Source organism: Acanthaster planci, linkage group LG02, assembly GCF_054643075.1.
Source record: "Acanthaster planci isolate LZ-2023a linkage group LG02, COTS_SCS, whole genome shotgun sequence".
In the NCBI taxonomy this organism is placed as follows: Eukaryota; Metazoa; Echinodermata; class Asteroidea; order Valvatida; family Acanthasteridae; genus Acanthaster; species Acanthaster planci.
In genome coordinates, this window is record NC_141778.1 from 5,261,838 (window position 1) to 5,279,185 (window position 17,348).

Consider the following 17,348-nt stretch of genomic DNA (forward strand, 5'->3'; position numbering starts at 1 on the left):
TATTTTTAGAAAGGGTGTACCCTGACTTAAAATATTACAAGAAAACAAAGTGGTAGACAGGAATATATGTTTGTTAGAGAAAGTGTTACATAATCCAATTTAATTTCTGCTTTGATATTGTGCCAGCCGTAACACACACTGAACCAGCTCTGAGCTTAAGTTGCACATCCCTGGGTAAATGGTCCGTGATTAAACCTAATTCTTGTATTATATAACTAAGCAGTGTGCATGTCAAACTGCATTTACACTCGAGTGGTAATTAACCATTGCATGAATATCCCTTACTCCTGGCTTACAAGTACTTGTCCAGGACTTTTATACCTGGCTAAATTAAACTCTATCTGTCCTCCAATTCCCAACTGTACCTCCCTCTGCTGTTGTTCATTAAAAGCCATTCAGGCTTCCAATTGCTGGGGTATTTCTGCTAGCTTCTAGTGGCATATGTCAACAGATAAGTGCACCTTGCCCTCAAGTTTTTATTAACTGAAGCAATCTAAATCATTAATCGTACGTACGTACAGGCTCTATGCATTGTGACTTAACACAAATATGAGAATAAACAGAAGAAAATATTTTCATTTTTAATGTACGGCCAAAACAGTGTAGAGACTGGACCGTTGCTTTCTAAATACCTACAAGGATAAGTTTAACAAGTCTAGAGAAATGAATCAAGGGGTGGTGTGGGTGCTGTGGCAACCCCAATTTAAGGACGGGGAGCTGACTGTAAAACATCCCCTCCTTTGTTGACATAAATGTATATAATCCTTGGCACTCCCTGGCAAAAATATGTTCCATGGGGTTCAAGCCTCAAGTGTAACACTGATATTTCAAAATCAAGACTCCGCCCTCCCCAAATTTTAAAGTGAAGACTCCGCACCATCCACTTTCTGCTTTAGTTCACATCACCATTTCAGGTGGGCAGGTTCAAGAAAACTAGATCTGTTAAAGTTTTGTGATACATATTTGGACTATGGTAATGTACCAAAGATTCAACACGGGCAAATTTCACAGACTGCTTTGAAATCTACTAACCAGAAAGGCGGATGAATCCCTCAACAATTAATATCATCTTAGAAGCAATTTTATTTTCTTTCTTATATGGATATAAAATGAGTCAATACCACAAGGAAAGTGCAATCATGAATTGTGAATAGAGCCTGAAAGTTGACCCCTGATGGCGCGCTTCCGGAACCCTTGGATAGGAAAAATAACGTGCAAAGATTTTAGAATTTATAATATTTTTTCGTTCAGTTACTTCTTAAAAATCAAACTCTGAAAAAGGGGCTTTGAAAAATATTTGCTAGTATATCAATTTATAGAAACTGAAAAATCACCTGACCTAAAAGAGAAATATCCTGCCAAAAACTGACCCATCACTTCCGAAAATCAAAAATGCATCAAGAACAGTGCAATGAGGCAGTCTCGTACACAGATGAATATTTACGGTTTGAGATTTTAGGGTAGTCCGTCGGTAAAAGCCGAAATAAAAACAAATCAAAATATTTCACACAGTCTTATAATTTATAAGTAATAAACGTAAAGCAATATTCTACTTCAATTATGTAAGATTTTAAACATTTATCTAACCTTTGCTGACAACAACTGCGTGATGTCAACTCAACGGAATTTGGAACCCATCGACTGCAGGTATGTGTAGGTAAATCTTTGGAACGTTGTACAATCTCATTTTCACTTAAGCATGGGCAGTGAAAACAAACTTGCATGAACATGGAGACCTAGGTACGATATCGCCGGAAGTGAAAGGTCGTTAAGAAAATTCGTTTTTTACCTATCTCCATGTGACTTTTGTTAAATATTACTTGAGGAAGACAAAGGCAACATTCCAACACGAGTGTTTTACGGGGTGGTTTCAGTAAGGAATTATTCTTCCAAAAATGATTGAACATGATAGGATGGCCCAACGTAAAATCCTCATTGGAGGACTGCGCTTTCTGATAACAAGTGTATAAACTCAAAACAAGCTTCCCTGCTCTGTTGACTCCCAAACAACTGATGGGTACCTTTTAACCACTCAGGCCAACATAATTTGACAATAATCAGGCTGGTTACGATATTGTGTCAGTGCTGTAACTTGATTGTGATGAAAATGGATCACCAGACACATCACTTTGAAACTTCCAAATACTGGGATAAACTGTCCATGGCTTGTTGCTGGAAGGAAGTGCACGTAGTACAGAACAGCTGCAGCAGATCACCTCACAGGCTGTGAAGTACCGTCATGCCTTACTGAAGATAAGGCCTTGGATAGCTCACTTTGCTTCAGTGAAGATTTCAGCTTTTCTACAAGGGCTGAATCACTGACATCTGGGATTTACAAAACCAAATGACCTTAGTACATTTCCTCTGTACACATGTACAGCAGTTAGATTCATTGCACTGCATATATTTAGTATGTAAAACTAAAGCTGCCTGGATTGAAATACGTGGGTGTACTACTGCACCAGGAAGAAAGATAAAGTCATGCACGCAGAGGGACTGTAACATCGCACGTGCCGGCAACAGACAAAAATACACGTGTTTACAGGAACAGAAGCAAGCATCATTGGAGTAATTAACAAAATAGCTCACCAACAACAGGTTTTTAAGCATGTGGAGAGGTGAATTATTGAAAAGAAGAGTAATCGGACATTTTGTTCGAGATGGTTGATACTAGAGGTTTTTTTTTCAATCTGTGAGGCCTGCATGTACATGTATAAAATGCTCAATGATAATGCACACACATTATGGGTTCATAGTACCACACACAAGGGATAAAAAACCAAAGACCCTGTTTCACTTCATCGACAATGAACTTACCATCGTAATCAGAGACATGAACCTTTGTTGGACGTGTGGCATGTAAGTCATCATAATACAGGTCTACTTTCAGCTGACGGGCACTTCTCTCACTAGGCAGAAGGGTTATCTGTATGTAATCTAATGACTGACTGTGATGAATACCGTCAATGATGGTAGGAGAATGGTCCACCTGTTACACAAACCAGTGACAATGTGTGAGTTCTTTGGCACTGTCTTGCTGGTACTAACACTCCAGGGGTCAATTTCATAGAGCTGCTTATACACAAAATTTGCTTAAGCTCAAAAAATCTTGCTTAGAAAACAAAGGTTACCAGCTCAAAATCTATGTGATTGTCATGTTAACCAAAAGACAGGGGAATACCATTCCAAAACAATATACATCACATGGAGTTTTGGCTGGTAACCTGATTTGTCAAGTAAGGTTTTTTCACGCTTAAGCAAAGTTTGTACTTCAGCTCTATGAAATTTGCCCCCAGATGTGAACAAGACCATTACTCTAACTGGAACCACACTTGCTGCAATTACATTCTGTGTGAGTGTAAATACATGTACACCTTTGGTGTCGGAGCTTATGCGTCTTTAAGTATATCCACATGAATTTTAATGAGACGAGGTCAAACTGTACCAATAAATCTAGCAAGTTTTCTTAACAACAGGAGAACAACAAGAGAATGTCCACACTATGAATGTGAAATAAGCAGGGGTCTGGATTTGGGCAACCACCACACAAAGGTTACCCACCCACAAATCTTGTTAGTGGGACTCTAGCACCCCCAAGATTTAGTCACTCGAGTGCCATGCATTTCCCCAGTTTCTTATTTAGCTCAGAATTACATGTAGGCATATATGTAAAAGCCCAGCTGAGACGCTGATTTTACAGTAATTTATTCATGCTGGAGTATGATCGCTATATTACTCCATTGTCTTTGTGATTCCAGTGCTAAATCTACCCTCCAAGCGGCTGTGTGGTTGGGCGTGGTACGGCCCCCCCAGAATGTTAATAGTAACCTTTAACTTGGTGACTGTCAGTCACTCTTCAAGATGGCTGTTTAGGCACATTTATGCACCCAGCTCTACATTCTTGTACAACTTGTTTTTCTGTATTTCAACTTCTTATCACGAACCTTAGATTTTTGCACATGACCCTAGCAAGAAGTCATGTGACCCTTTGAGGTGGAAAATGCCTTTGGTTGAGTTCTTCATGAAAGCTCACATTTTATAAATGTCTTAGCTCTCACAGAACCCAATAAATAGGGTAGAATTTCTTAAGATTGCTGGTCAGGTGCAATGGACCCAAACCCTTGTTGTGCGATGTAAAACCAAACGTAGTATGGTGGACCTATTTTGAGTGGCTCGATATGGTTAAGTAGCTAGCGTGGCCAGAACCTAGCTGGCCGGCATCACTAAAACCCAACCACTGCCTAAGACAGACACATCGTCGTCCACAACACTAGTTCTGGTAGCTATAGCCCTGGTCCTTCCTGTCTGTTGAGCCAATGATGCAGTGCCTGGAGGAATCCAATCATTGTGCTCACCACGGTCCTGCCTATTGTATCGTCAGTTATTTGATTGGCCATATTGTTGCACCGTTATGCAAAGACCTTATGTAATTCCTTTTTAAAAATCATATGAAGCAATGAAAGAGCGAGAACAGTAAACCAGCTAATAGTTTGACTGTCACCCAAACCCTTGTCTCCCACTCACTTAAACTACTTGCTGCCGGGGAACCCCGTTTCGAGCACCATGGGTTTATACACAGAGCCAGAGTGCCTAAAATGGGACGAAAGAGCTGGTCCGTGTAACAAAAGACCATACTCAGAACAAAAGACCTGCTGCTGGGAATTGCCATCATTTTTTGGCTTGCATTCTTTGCAGGTAATCTGTCACTGTTTTTAAACAGTATACCACTATTTTGGGCATAGCGCACCCACGGATTAGCACTGCAGACAAAAGTGCTCCAGGGCCCCATTGACGAGTGACACAGCACCGCTGCATGCTAATCCAGCCACGTTTGAAAAAATGCCACTCACATTCACTGGGACAAAGGAAATTATGCAACACCTCACAATCCTGGGCTCTCTTTACAGGGTGGCAGGCCTGGCTGAAATATTCAGGAGTCAATGAAGGTTACCTGTCAGCTTAGAGTAGCCACCAAAGAGTCATTCGTGTGGGTGTAAACGTCCATTAACCACTTCCTGCCGGGCGACCCGTTTTTGAGTACATAGGCTTTATATGCAGAGCCGGGGAACTGGGAACTGGGACAAAAGAGTTGGGCTTATAACGAAAGACCGGGCTCGGCACAAAAGACTGAGCAACTGGGTTCTCAATTGTGGAGATAATCCAGCCTTGTTTTGAAACAGTATACCATGGTTTGAGGCATTTAGAGCGAGCAGATTGCCATCGGGAACAAAAGCTCTCCATCACTGCAGCGATGAGCCACACAGCACCACTTCATGCTAATCTGGCCCCTACTGAGCAGTGCACTGTGCCGGCTTTGGGAACAAAAGAATCTTACGTAACACCGCACGATCTGGGCTCTTTTTCCAAGGCTACAGGCCTGGCTGAAATATTCAGGAGTCAATGAAGGTAACCTGTAAGCTTTAGAGTAGTGCCCAAAGAGTCCTTCATTTTGGTATAAACGGCCATTAAATGAAAAGATGAATTTTTGAAGAATTTTGAAAACGGGAAATCTTGAAAAGGACCCAGCATCTTGTCTTGCTCAAGAAAAATCCACCCGGCAGCAAGTGGTTAAATGAAATGAATTTTTGTAGAATTTTGAAAACTGATAATCTTGAGAATCGCCCGTATGTGTGCACTGCATTTTTAAAAGCACCCGGCAGCATGTGGTTAATAAATTGTTGACCCTGAATATCACTCCCTGAATAAATAATAGTCATGTTACCACCTGCCTGATGTGTAAGGAATGCAGTGCATGTATGGGTGAAATTCAGCAAGGAATATACAGGTTTACCTTCAGTTGTGCAACTTGCTGCTGCCTGGACACATATGCATTCAGCAAATCACCGATCTCATCAACAAAGCAGGTCAAATCCTCATTCAAGTGTGCCTCAGCAATGCTTGTGAGCGGCAGAAAGTGAGGCAACGTGTGTCTGTACACCTGCAGGTGACCTTTGAACTCCAGCTCCATATAGTACGGCTCATGATACTCTCCCTGATAGAATGTCTCCCATCGTAGCCGCACACGCCGATCACTTACACTTGTCACAGTGACACCTTTAAGAACATCAAATCCGCAAAGGCTAAGCAGTTGTGTTTTACCTTTCATTTGAATCATCTATACTGTTAATCAAATAACACCGGCGTGAAGATGGCTAAACTAATTGACCCGGTATGGGTGGCTCCATACTGAGGGTCCACTACACATGAAGTATAATTCCAAAATACACCTCTGGACAAGTCAACTGATTTTCCAGCTAGATGATGTTAAGTTTGTTAATACATGGCAATCAAGTTCCCTGAGTTTGAGAGAAGTGTGACCGTCACTGTTCAGGTTGTAGTCCAGGGGCCAACGGACAGGCTGCTCTGCATCTTCTTGCATTCTACCTTTTAAACAATTTGTCCGAAGGTAATTCCAACTTACTTCCACTTGTGTAGAGCTTCCCTGTGAAACTACTGACTTGTTTATCAAGAGACTGCATACCTGGTTTGGAACTACCGAGTATTGAAGTGTGATGTCATTTTGAACCAGGATGTGCAAATGGATGGTATGCATGTATGTGCATCTGTTGCCTCATGCACTGGTTCCCTTGAGCGCTGGTTCCCTCGCTAATGCCTTTTACATACATAATTGTGCATGTGACGCATTCACTTTGGTACTCTATACTTGAGTACATGTATGTTCTTGTAGGTGCGTACATGTATACATGTACATCTGCCTCACATGGGCGACTGGGCTATATCTCAGGACAAAAACCACAAGAACCTCTCCTGCTGACTGGTCTCCTATTGCTGCATAACCTCAGTCAATATACGTTTGCATGAGACTTGAAGTTTCATTTTAAGTTTTGTATGATAGGCAAGACAGATGAATGAGAATTATACAAATACAAGCATGGTTGGAGGGGAATTAATTGGCCAATGATGCGGTCCAATTTGCTCATGAATATTTATGAGGTGTAGTAAAGGTCTATACCTGATAATCTGTAAGCTTGAAGGAATTCTAACGTCTTGAGTCTCTTGGCAAATGCTACTGAGCTGGTGACGGCAGCATGCTGGGCCTCTGAGCCGACTTCAATATCTGCGTCTTCATCCCCCAACAGATCACTTAGTATCTACAATTCAACACACAAGCACACGTAGCTTGACTCTAATCAACTGTGCAAGACCAGCTACATTTTGACTCACAGTGAGTGAGAGCTGAGTTGAGCGACAACTATGTTAACGAACTCCACAGAACACATAGTTGACATTATGGGTGCAATACATGATACATGCAATGCTTTTGAGGGATGTTCTTTCTTTTATGGCAATACATATGCTGCATTCATAAATTCCTCAGAAAGTTTCCCTATTCAACAACGTGCAACTTGGCAATGATATAACATTTGACAATGCCTACTGAGATTTGATGCCTGCTGTGTAAAAAGTGCTCTGGCACCTGGATACGACATTGTTTAATCCATCCCTACTGGTCAAGAGTCTGGGTGCCACACAGCACGAACCACACACGCCAAGTCCATATATAGAGATTCTTCTGGACTGTACAAGGAATATACCATAAAATGGATGGGGGTGTTTGAAAAAGTGAGAATAAAATTCTTCAACCAAATCATTTCAAATCTATCATATATATTGACATCTGTTGACTGATGTTGAATGGGAATAAATATGTGCTTGGCCGGTTTAAGACCAACTCAGGAAAATGAACACTGATAATATCGAAGCCGCATAGTCACATCCATTCTCCTGAGCCGATCTTCTACACACATTTAAGACAAGCCAAGCACACATTTTATTCCCTCATTCAAAATGCTCCAATGCATGTATACATGTCTACCTTTGAGGGACCATGATTCAGTTTATAGGTTAGCCTATCCTTCAACTGATTTAGTTGCTGGAGTGATTTCTGTAGTGCTAACAGCTGACGTTGCTGCTTGGCCACACTTTCCTTTTCATCCGCCTCATCATGCGTCATGTCCTCCAGTCTCTGCAGACTATGCAATGTACCTGCACATGTTGAACCAATGGTAGCACTGCTTTCTAGAAGTGTAGGACTCAAATGTGATTTCCATAACCAAGAGGGTACATACATGTAAGTACATGTAAATGTTAAATGCACACGTGTTATTACTCACTGGAGACTTACATGTGCACACACATGTACAGTATGTTCCAGACGGCATTCACCAAAAAAGATGCATTCTTGTTCCACAGTTGTGGGGACATACATATACAAAAGATATTTCACCTATTTGGTGGGGACTGAAAATGTTATGGGGACAGAGAAATGTCCCCACAGCTCGGTCCCAATTTGCCTAACAAAAGAAACTGTCCCCTTAACCTGGTGATGCCTACCCTGTTACTTTCGAGCCCTGTCGGCAAGGTCGGCAGTGCCGGTGCCCACATTGGTTTTGCGCCCTTTGAGTTTTATTGGCCACATCATCCTCATCAGCACTTTGTGGGGAAACCCTGCAACTCAGTACCCAAATCTCGATCAATTATCCATCTTGGGTCACTGAACACCAAAACCTGCGTACATGTATATAACACACCAACTACGCGTTTTTCTAGCCTTGTAGAATTTGTTTACATCCTGTTGATCTTATATCTGTTTCAAAATTAAAGTTATGCATTTGATTTGAAGTTGATTACTTGTCTAGTCTCTGTGTTTTGGTTAGAATTTTTTTAATTTCCCTTCCAACGTTTATTTACGTAGGGGCCTACTTTATATAATTAATCTATTTTAATATCTGATGCAATTGTGGGTTTTTTTAATAGGTGTACGTAACCTTCCACGATCCGCGACTGATGTTTAAGACAAAAAATAAAATTTAAAAATAAAATATGGATTGAGCAACCCAGCATTGGGATCAGCGAATCAAAATCCGGATCCATGTCAAACAAACAGCCCCCCAGTTTCTTCACATGAATGTGTGTTCCTACATAGAACCTGGTGAAACAGTGCAGCTTGAGTGCAGTGGCCTGGGTGATACGTGCGTGTTCTAATGATGTGCATATTTCTGTTATTGTTGATCACTCTCAATCTATTTCCTCCACATGAACAAATCTTCGAGCGGGTGATATCCAAGGCAAAATATTCTAAAATTGCTCAGATTTATGACTTTCTTTGATTTCTATTAAGCATGAAGTAATACTATCAATATAAAACACGTGCTATGTATGAGATGGGCCACCTAACACCAGCTCCATAATATCTAGTCAAACTAACCAGAACCACATTAACATCACTGTGACACTGCCCCACAATCAAACCAAACTCACAAAATCTTTAGCAAGCAACCAACCCTACAATTATTCTCAACATGGATTCCACACGATAATTCTGAATTCAAGATACACACTGAATTATCACCCGTAGGTAAAAAAAAGCCCACAAGATTTAAGACCACGTAAACACTGCATCCTATGCAAGTTCGCCTATTTCCTGTGTTGTACAAATTTTGAATCTCTCTCTCCACCACATTTTACATGCATATTTATCACCCAAGTTGCTTCTAAATTGTGATTCCAAACCAGTAATGTTTATCCAGTCACAGTCTGATATTGCACTTTACAGGTACATGTGTATGTACTTACCATGGGCCAATCGTTTTAAAGCACGACTGTCATCCATTTCATCAAAAGTCAGGGAATTGATGCACTCAACCAAATGTTAACTTGTTGAAAGCTCAGGAACCTGTACGGTATTGCAGTCTTCAGGATTTTATGAGCGTACAAAACAGTGTGACCATAGAAAACCTGTTGAAAATAAACCGACACTGTTCCTTTTATGGGCTTGTCAAGTGAACTTTTAGCGTTACATACGGCACATTTCTCAGGTTAGAAATACACACAGGAAAATCCTGCAAGAAATTGACCTGGAAAGTTACGGAAAACTGGGGAAACCTACAGCATACTGCAATCCTGTTGTCTGAGTGAAAAGTCATGGAAAATTCATAGAGATTAAGATCATCCCAGGGTTATTTTTATATAGTGATGGCTGGGCAGCTTTCTAGCCAAGCCAAGCCGAGCTCCCCACATTTTGGGGAGGCAAACACCTCTAGCATGTCTAGCACTAACATGGTGAAGTGGAAATGGGGTAAAGTGGTGATGGGGTGATGTTCTTAGGGGCAAAGTGGTTAGGGGTGACATGGAAATGGGGCAAAGTGACTGTAATTTGTAAAGCAAGCACATGGCAAGATTGTCGCATCCTGCCTCCATTTTTTTTCATTATACCACATATTTGGTTCTCGGTCATAGCTTAGGCCTACAGAAAATTCATCTCAAGTGAAGACAATCATTGCAGAGAGAAAAGATGAATAGGCCTATGGCATGTAAGGGGCTGAGAAACATTTTACATTGTTCAGTTAGCGTAGGCATGTTAGGAAATACTGTCACTATGCTCGGCGCGGCCGACAAGGACATGACGGAGCTGAGTAGGCCCTGCAGCTATGCAGTGACTCATAGCAAAATTACATGTAGCAGTTGGTTATGCAAGTAAAGTTAGCGGTTAGGCATGGGTCCATGCAAAGCTCCGCCAGTCTTCAATGTACATGTACATTACCGTATTCTTGCTTAAATCAAGATGAACTTATACACAGCTTATTTTGAAAACACGCCATTCACGTACTTATCAAGTCTTATATAAACCAAAACGAGGAAATCAGAAACAATGCGGGCAGACTAGACGGGTTCATGTCTAACGTTAGTCATGTACACCTACAGTATGTGTGCTATTCGCAACTGCAACGCGAACGTAAGGTACATGTAGTTGGAATGGCTGGTAAACACGCGCGAGTATATTACAGTGTGCGCCCTCAAGAGGCCTCGGTCGTACACATTAAAGTTTTGATGTGCAGTATAAGGATCCGAAAAAACCCGTTGCAGGTTCGTCCAAAACCAACTTTGGAGCGCGTGGCCTGGTGCGCGATCCGACGGACGGGCGGGGCTGGGTCTGAATGGCATAGTGGGAAGGGAAACTCGTGGTTGGCTTCGAATTCCTTTTCTAATAAGCAGTTTGGAAAAAATTGTACAAGCTTTGTATAAACGTTTTGCATGACAAATTTACATAAACTTTGTATGACAAACGCTTCAAAGTCAAACGAGCTTTGTCATAGCTTTTTTACAGCTTTGCATCACAATGAAATTAAAGGATGCAGCACAGGAGGGGGACATCGAGGCCATGCCCCTCCCAGGAGCCAAAATTTGAAGACTGGGAATTTTAAAAGCCCTCAGAAAGGCGATAAAAGATTATATAAAAAGTTCAAAATTTTGCCCCCTCCTAAATTGGTTCTGGGTCCGTCCTTCGGTGTAGCTATATAAAAAATATCCTGTCCAGGTGCGGTTCAAATTGAGAGTGACTTCGTCTCTTCAAAGCAGGATTTTACGGCACATTTAGAGGAGCTTCTGTTCCATAATGCACAGTGCACAGATCATTCATGTGACCTGTTAAATTCCACAGGACAAAATCTGATGGCCAGGTCGCTGACCTGAGATCAACCACTCAAAATAGAGGATCGATGATCCACTCCGTGGTGGCATTGACAAAAATAGAGCAAGGACGTGTGCTCCCGTGCTCAAAAAGTATAGAAGAAAAACTCTGGTGATAGCCAGCCTCGGTCAGTGTTTCAACAGTGACTGCACCCCACTAAGTGTCCCCCTCCAGAAAGTGGGGGGCCCCTCAAATCCCCCTCCCCTGCAAATTGTAGCCCATTTACGCCATTGGCACCATTTACTTTGGTCGTAAGAAGCAAAGAAAAGACACTGATCCTGACGTTATTTTCGAAATGAACGTAGTTTTATTTAGGGACATACCAACAACAAACTGAACCATTGTTCTTGCGGTGATCTTCTCGTACAAATTAGTGACTAATTAAACGGTACCACTTTTCGTTATCAGCACAAAGTGACGGTCCGGAGCCGTTCAACTCGTCATGTAACCTTTTATAGCTTTCCGGAGGGGTGGGTCTACGTTTTGAGGCGTTTTACATCACTTTTTGAGGGAAGGGATTGAAATAGACCAAAAAAATCCACCCTTCTCTTATTATTTTTGAAAATAAAAGATGGGCCTGGGGTTCATTGTTCGGGAGCATGGTCCTTATTGCGCACTGGAAAAACCATGGTGTTAAAATCAACACTTTTTGGTGTTATCAGATACTTTAACACAACACGGGTGTTACTTTGCAACACACTGTAGGTTGTTAAAAAAAAACACCAAATAACACCAACTTTTTAAACACCAGTGAAAAGTGTTGGTGAAGTCCTCTGATAGCACCTTGGGTGTTAAATTTAATAGCCCAGTTTTTGCAGTGCATGGTCCTCACCCGTGAAAATGGCAGACTGTGGCAACAAGAAGCTTGTCTCCGATAACAGAAAAAAACGTGAGATTAATTTGTGTGCAAAACCTTACCCTGTCATTTCCTTTTCCTGTCTTTAATTTCTTAAAAGCATGCCACATTTTTGTCTTCAATGTTCCTTATTATCATTACATGTATTGTCATGTCACAGCAAATGCCTTTAAAACTCAATGGCCTTTGTAACTCCCCTTCTCTCTGTTAGAGCATGCTCATCACCCTTTCGAGATTATCAACTTGTAGGAAACATCCATTTAATTGTCTTTGACAAAACTGGTGATTTAAAAGCATCCTGCACACGATGAGTCTGTACGGCGAACTAGAGCGGGGTTCTGAAAGATCTGGATCTGGCCATAATTTTATTTCAACCAAGCTAAGCTTGACAAAATATAGGACACTCTAGCTCTATAGTTCATGGTGCTGCTGATGAAGACACTTACATGAATTTGAAGATAGTGGGCATCACTTTTATTTTTTTGCCTGTCACTCGTTCCGCTGGAAACTCTACATTCTTTCGCAGAGTTTGCAGCAAGTCATTTTTGCAAGTTCATGTCAAGTCACAAGTGGTTTGGTCTGGTCACAAGTCCAGTCACAAGTCATTTGGTTGCAGGTCAAATCGAGTGAAGTCAGAAATCATTTGATCCAAACACAAGGCAAATCGCAAGTTTCTTTCTTCAGCTATCGGTCAAGTCGCACATTATAAAGGGCCAGGTGTCAACATTAATAGAGTTAGTTACACTTAATCGTTCGTTATTTGATACACCTAACTGAAAAGTTTACCTGCGTTGATAACAAGTCATAATTTTACAAGTCCTAGCCACGTCATGGGTATTTTTTTAACGTCTAAGTCAAATCGAATGTCAAAGTTGGTAGTTACAAGTCAAGTCAGAAAAATAGCGACTCGAGTTTTGCTGGAATCCAAACCGCATGACTCAAGTCAAAAACGCAGTTTTTTTACCGTCACTTTTTTTTTCAGCTGCTTGTTGCTTCCTCTTTTTTATGCTTCTGGGTAAATGATAAACTGACAATGAAAAGCTGATCTTTGACGACTATCATTTTCTTGTCCGGACTGTATTTTCGACGAGTATTTTGTAGAAGATAATTCTATCGGAAAACGTGAAACATGCTACATAATTGTAATTTCCCCAAAGATTTTCTCCATTTTCTTGAAAGCAATTAAAAAATGGCTATAGATCAATATTTCATGTTATTTATATGGTGCTATTTGTTCGTGAAAAGTGTAAGAAAAGCCACAAAACTATAAAAACATCAAACACCATCTTTTACATTTATTTTCAGCTGATTCGAGGTCATTGAGGGCTTACGGACAATGCAGAGGCCGGAGTACATGTACAGTGCTTCGTAACAGGGGAGTTGAATTGAGGCATAGAATAACACAAAAAGAAAGTCGCTAATCCAGTCGAAGCCATGGATTACAGATATCTTTCAATTACGTGCATTGTAGAAATTGCTTCTCAGTACACTGTGGAGCCATAGAGCCAAAACCATTCACTCGAGTCTTAAGTACAGAATTCCGTCACAACCATGCATAAGGACGAATTCCGTAGGCCTTTTGCATGCATCAATGCTCAGATTCAAATCTGAGCATTGATGCGTATGTAAACTAGCTTGCCATCATGTCATAAAAAAAACAGAGCAACAATCTTCGTCCCGATACTAGACGTGGCGCGCGGTTGTTAACAAACACGATACCTTGCCCTGCGCATCGCCCAAAGCTGTCGCCTATCTTAGCTCTCTTAATCACCGCTGACCTCAAAATTTCAGTGTGAAAATGTTTCGTTACTCGGTATTTGTCTTACTTCTGGGACTGAGTTCTATGCGGCTAAGCACTGCAAAACCAGAAGTACAGTGCTATGGCGCATCGGTACAGGTAGGTTTTTCATACGCTGTGGGCGTTCTCGGTTTTTTGCAGCAATGGGACTCTTGGTAAGGCGTTGCTAGCCACTGACTATGTGGATTCAATTGGCAGGAGCTCTGGTCGAGTTGTCGAAAGACATCGTTTCAAGCCAAGCATGTTTTCCTTTGGTGCAGTGTTGTGTAACTACAGGAATGTTGTAAAGCGTGGTTTCCATATCAATGTAAAGAGACGCAGAGAGCATCGCCAATCAGTTTCCGACGATAAGTGTGCCAACAGTTTGTTGTAATTAGCAGAAACAGAAAGCAAGCACTGAGAGAGTTTGCCGATTGTCTGCATTGAGTGGCCAAAGTAGTCCTAAAAACTCGCAAGGATGTTTACGCTTTGACAATTTTCAACAGCTAGTGACACCCTACCAAAACGGGAGTAGTGTTCAAAGAGAAGAGGCCAAAATTGGCGAATGTTTGTTGACGTGATCATACCTATCGTTGATGTTCGTCGGGTGTTTCAGATAGTATTGGAGAAATACAGGGTGTCCAAGAAAAAAACAAACCCTGGGGAAAGGGTTTAATAAACCATGAGATATGATTGTAATGTATATAAGGATCTCTGAAAAGTAGTAGTATTCTTTCTAATGATACCTTGATGGTATCCCTCCTGTCATGCATGACTGAACACCATTGTCTTGAAAATGGGGCATCCGAACCCAGTTGTAACACTTTGGATAAACCAGTGAATGAGGTTGTTCTTTGTCATGCTTGTCCGAGTTGAAAATGACTACAAAAGGTCATATTAATGAGGGAAGGTTGCCTTTTGTCACTTTCAAGTTATGCAGTAATCTGGTTTAAATGTGTTGACTTCCCCGAGGTAGGCCAGTGCAGTACTGAAAAGTCTGCAACATGGTGCAACTTACCGAAGAGCAAACAGTGTTTGTCGTAACTAAATTTCTTGAAAACAAGAGCTTTCAAGCCACCCAAGCTGCATTTAAGGAAGCCTTCCCTGATAGGGATGCACTGGCAAAGTCGACCATCTGGGAAAATGTGGGCAGATACCGAGAACATGGGACAAGCCTTAATTTGAATAAGGGTCATTCGGGAAAGAGGCGGGAAGGGAAAAGAGGGAAAGACTGCGAATTCCTGAAAACGTTGCTGCAGTTCGAACAGCCAAGGGGAACTAGGCCTAGTTGCACATGCCTATACGGTGTACTAAATATCTGCATTTCTTAACGTCAGACTGTTTAGTACTTTTTAATTACAGATGGAAAGCGATACTCCTCTTGAGAAATCCCTCTCTATCGAAGAGTTGATCACCAGAATTCTGAAACATAAAGAAGACTGCCAAATGTGCAAATGTAAGTAAACATTGACTTAAAGCTTATCGGCAAAGAACTAGGCATTCTTATCACGAGTCGGTCAACCATGCGGATGGCAAGATGGCGTTTGCATTCCGTAGTTCATTTGGTCAAAACTGGGTTGATTTTCTCTCTCTCTCTCTCTCTCTGAGATAAAGACTTTAGTATTTCTTGGATTGTTATCTTTATAACAATTGTCTTCATTCGTTTGTGTCACCATGCAGTTTGTCAAGAACCCAACGTTTGTACCGGTGCGAACTTTTATGTGGAACTCAATACCGAAGCTGAATATTGTAAGTAATCTGTTTTTATTCCGAAGGAGCAGGGCAGAACTTCCTCCTGACATCTCCCATGATATTGCCGCATTTATGCATTTTTAATCATCGTGCCGAATCTTTGGGGCTCGAACGTTGTCGAAGCTAGAATCATCGTTAGGTATAATTACAATAAATTAATAAAGAAGGCTCCGGTGGTCCTTCACTTTGACTGGACTTAAGTTTTGTTTACATTTGCAATTTCTTTTACAGATGCTTACATAGGATACTCTGAAGGAAGAAGGGAATTCGTCGTCCGAGTTGAAGACGAAAATGACGACGCAGTACTCGACTTTCAAAAGACAGAAGGTGAAACACCACAATGGTTTAAAACGTTTGTGGGTCAAGTTGAAGCCATTACATTTTAGGTCAACATTGCCGTTTTTGTTCATTATTATTTTGTTATTTCCCTGCCACAGTTTCGGAATCCGATCTGACCGCCGTTGTTCCGTACCGGTCCAGCTTTTTCAAGATGGATGGGAAAGACTGCGTGGTAACAATTGACGGCATGTTTCCAAACGGAGAGCGCCGCCAATTGATGGTCGTCAATTTGTGCACTGTCTGCTTGTAGGAACACAAGTACGTGTACTGAAATTGGATCTAACGTGGCGTCATTGAAGACACTCGATTGTAGTTCACTGAGATCTAGAATGAACGATGTCTGTAAAAAATCATATTTATTATTGTTGTCTTTGGTTAAAAGAAACTGATAGTTTAGCAGCACTTATGCAGTGTTGTAAAAAGATTGACCTTTTTGAAATTCTCGTTGAATCGAACAAGCGGTGAAAATAATTATGCATAAAGGTACAGAAGTGAACCAGTCGAACATGATGGTGTTCGGCATGTGTTCAGCATATAGTCATGCCTCTTGTGTGTTTTTTTTCAATTGATATTATTTCTATTGAATCGTGTGGTTATTAACGTTGAAGAGTGTTAGCTTTTAAATTATTGTCAAACCAAGAAATGAAGCCATCTATGTTCAACCGTGATAAAGCAAGTTAAACTGACAGGAATAAAAGAGAATTTTGCAAATCAACATCATTGACTGCTGCTTCATCTGTGAAGTAGTTGTTTCAAATTTCTTGGGTTTCAGTTTTAAGATTGGCCCAAAAAGTTGTGTGAATTATTGGAATGAAATACACACTTGATTTACAGGCCTATATTAGATTAAAATATATCAATTTAAAGGATCTTAACAGCAACTGTCGACTGATTTTACGATAACGTTTTTGACCCAGTCGCCCCAATTGTCAGTGGGTCTCCTTTAGCCACAGTATCCGGATCCCTTGCACACTGAGCGCATTTTGGAACAAAATGGTGGGAAATGCGGCCAAGTGCGTCGAACTGCCCTCTTATGTGCGTAACAATCTACCCACCTTGGGACAAACGGACCATTGCATGGTTAGAACACTCAGACCTCGATCTTCATGCCCCCTGCATGACAAGTTAAAGGG

General features: G+C 41.2%; 2 protein-coding genes across 4 annotated transcripts; one reads left to right on the top strand and one right to left on the bottom strand.

The window, feature by feature from the left end:
* Positions 1–1,059: 1,059 nt before the first annotated feature.
* On the bottom strand, positions 1,060–10,800 carry LOC110986232 (centromere protein O-like). 3 transcript variants are annotated; one of them, XM_022247950.2, is made up of 7 exons: positions 10,724–10,800; positions 9,598–9,759; positions 7,838–8,007; positions 6,974–7,112; positions 5,792–6,054; positions 2,818–2,989; positions 1,060–2,325 (listed from the first exon to the last, which is right to left on the bottom strand). In XM_022247950.2, the coding sequence occupies exons 2-7, from the start codon at positions 9,632–9,634 to the stop codon at positions 2,213–2,215; spliced, it is 894 nt and encodes a 297-aa protein (XP_022103642.1). In that variant the 5' UTR covers positions 9,635–9,759; positions 10,724–10,800; the 3' UTR covers positions 1,060–2,212. The 3 variants fall into 3 exon arrangements, with proteins under 3 accessions (XP_022103642.1, XP_022103639.1, XP_086988932.1); XM_022247947.2 differs by having other exon boundaries at positions 10,631–10,780; XM_087132806.1 differs by having other exon boundaries at positions 10,565–10,780.
* A 3,207-nt stretch (positions 10,801–14,007) lies between these two features.
* On the top strand, positions 14,008–16,930 carry LOC110986188 (uncharacterized). Its single transcript, XM_022247866.2, has 5 exons — positions 14,008–14,244; positions 15,487–15,580; positions 15,805–15,873; positions 16,108–16,203; positions 16,314–16,930. Exons 1-5 carry the CDS (start codon positions 14,146–14,148, stop codon positions 16,463–16,465), a joined length of 510 nt encoding a protein of 169 aa, XP_022103558.1. The 5' UTR covers positions 14,008–14,145; the 3' UTR covers positions 16,466–16,930.
* The last annotated feature ends 418 nt before the right edge of the window (positions 16,931–17,348 follow it).

Excerpts from the sequence above, each read along its gene's own strand:
- LOC110986232 (XM_022247950.2), bottom strand. The coding sequence starts at position 9,634 with ATGGATGACAGTCGTGCTTTAAAACGATTGGCCCATG. Across the intron at positions 8,008-9,597 it reads TTTAAAACGATTGGCCCATG|GTACATTGCATAGTCTGCAG; the intron begins GTAAGTACATAC and ends CAACATGTGCAG. Across the intron at positions 2,990-5,791 it reads AGCAAGTTGCACAACTGAAG|GTGGACCATTCTCCTACCAT; the intron begins GTAAACCTGTAT and ends TTTGTGTAACAG.
- LOC110986188 (XM_022247866.2), top strand. The coding sequence starts at position 14,146 with ATGTTTCGTTACTCGGTATTTGTCTTACTTCTGGGACTGAGTTCTATG. Across the intron at positions 14,245-15,486 it reads GCTATGGCGCATCGGTACAG|ATGGAAAGCGATACTCCTCT; the intron begins GTAGGTTTTTCA and ends TTTTAATTACAG. Across the intron at positions 16,204-16,313 it reads CGACTTTCAAAAGACAGAAG|TTTCGGAATCCGATCTGACC; the intron begins GTGAAACACCAC and ends TCCCTGCCACAG.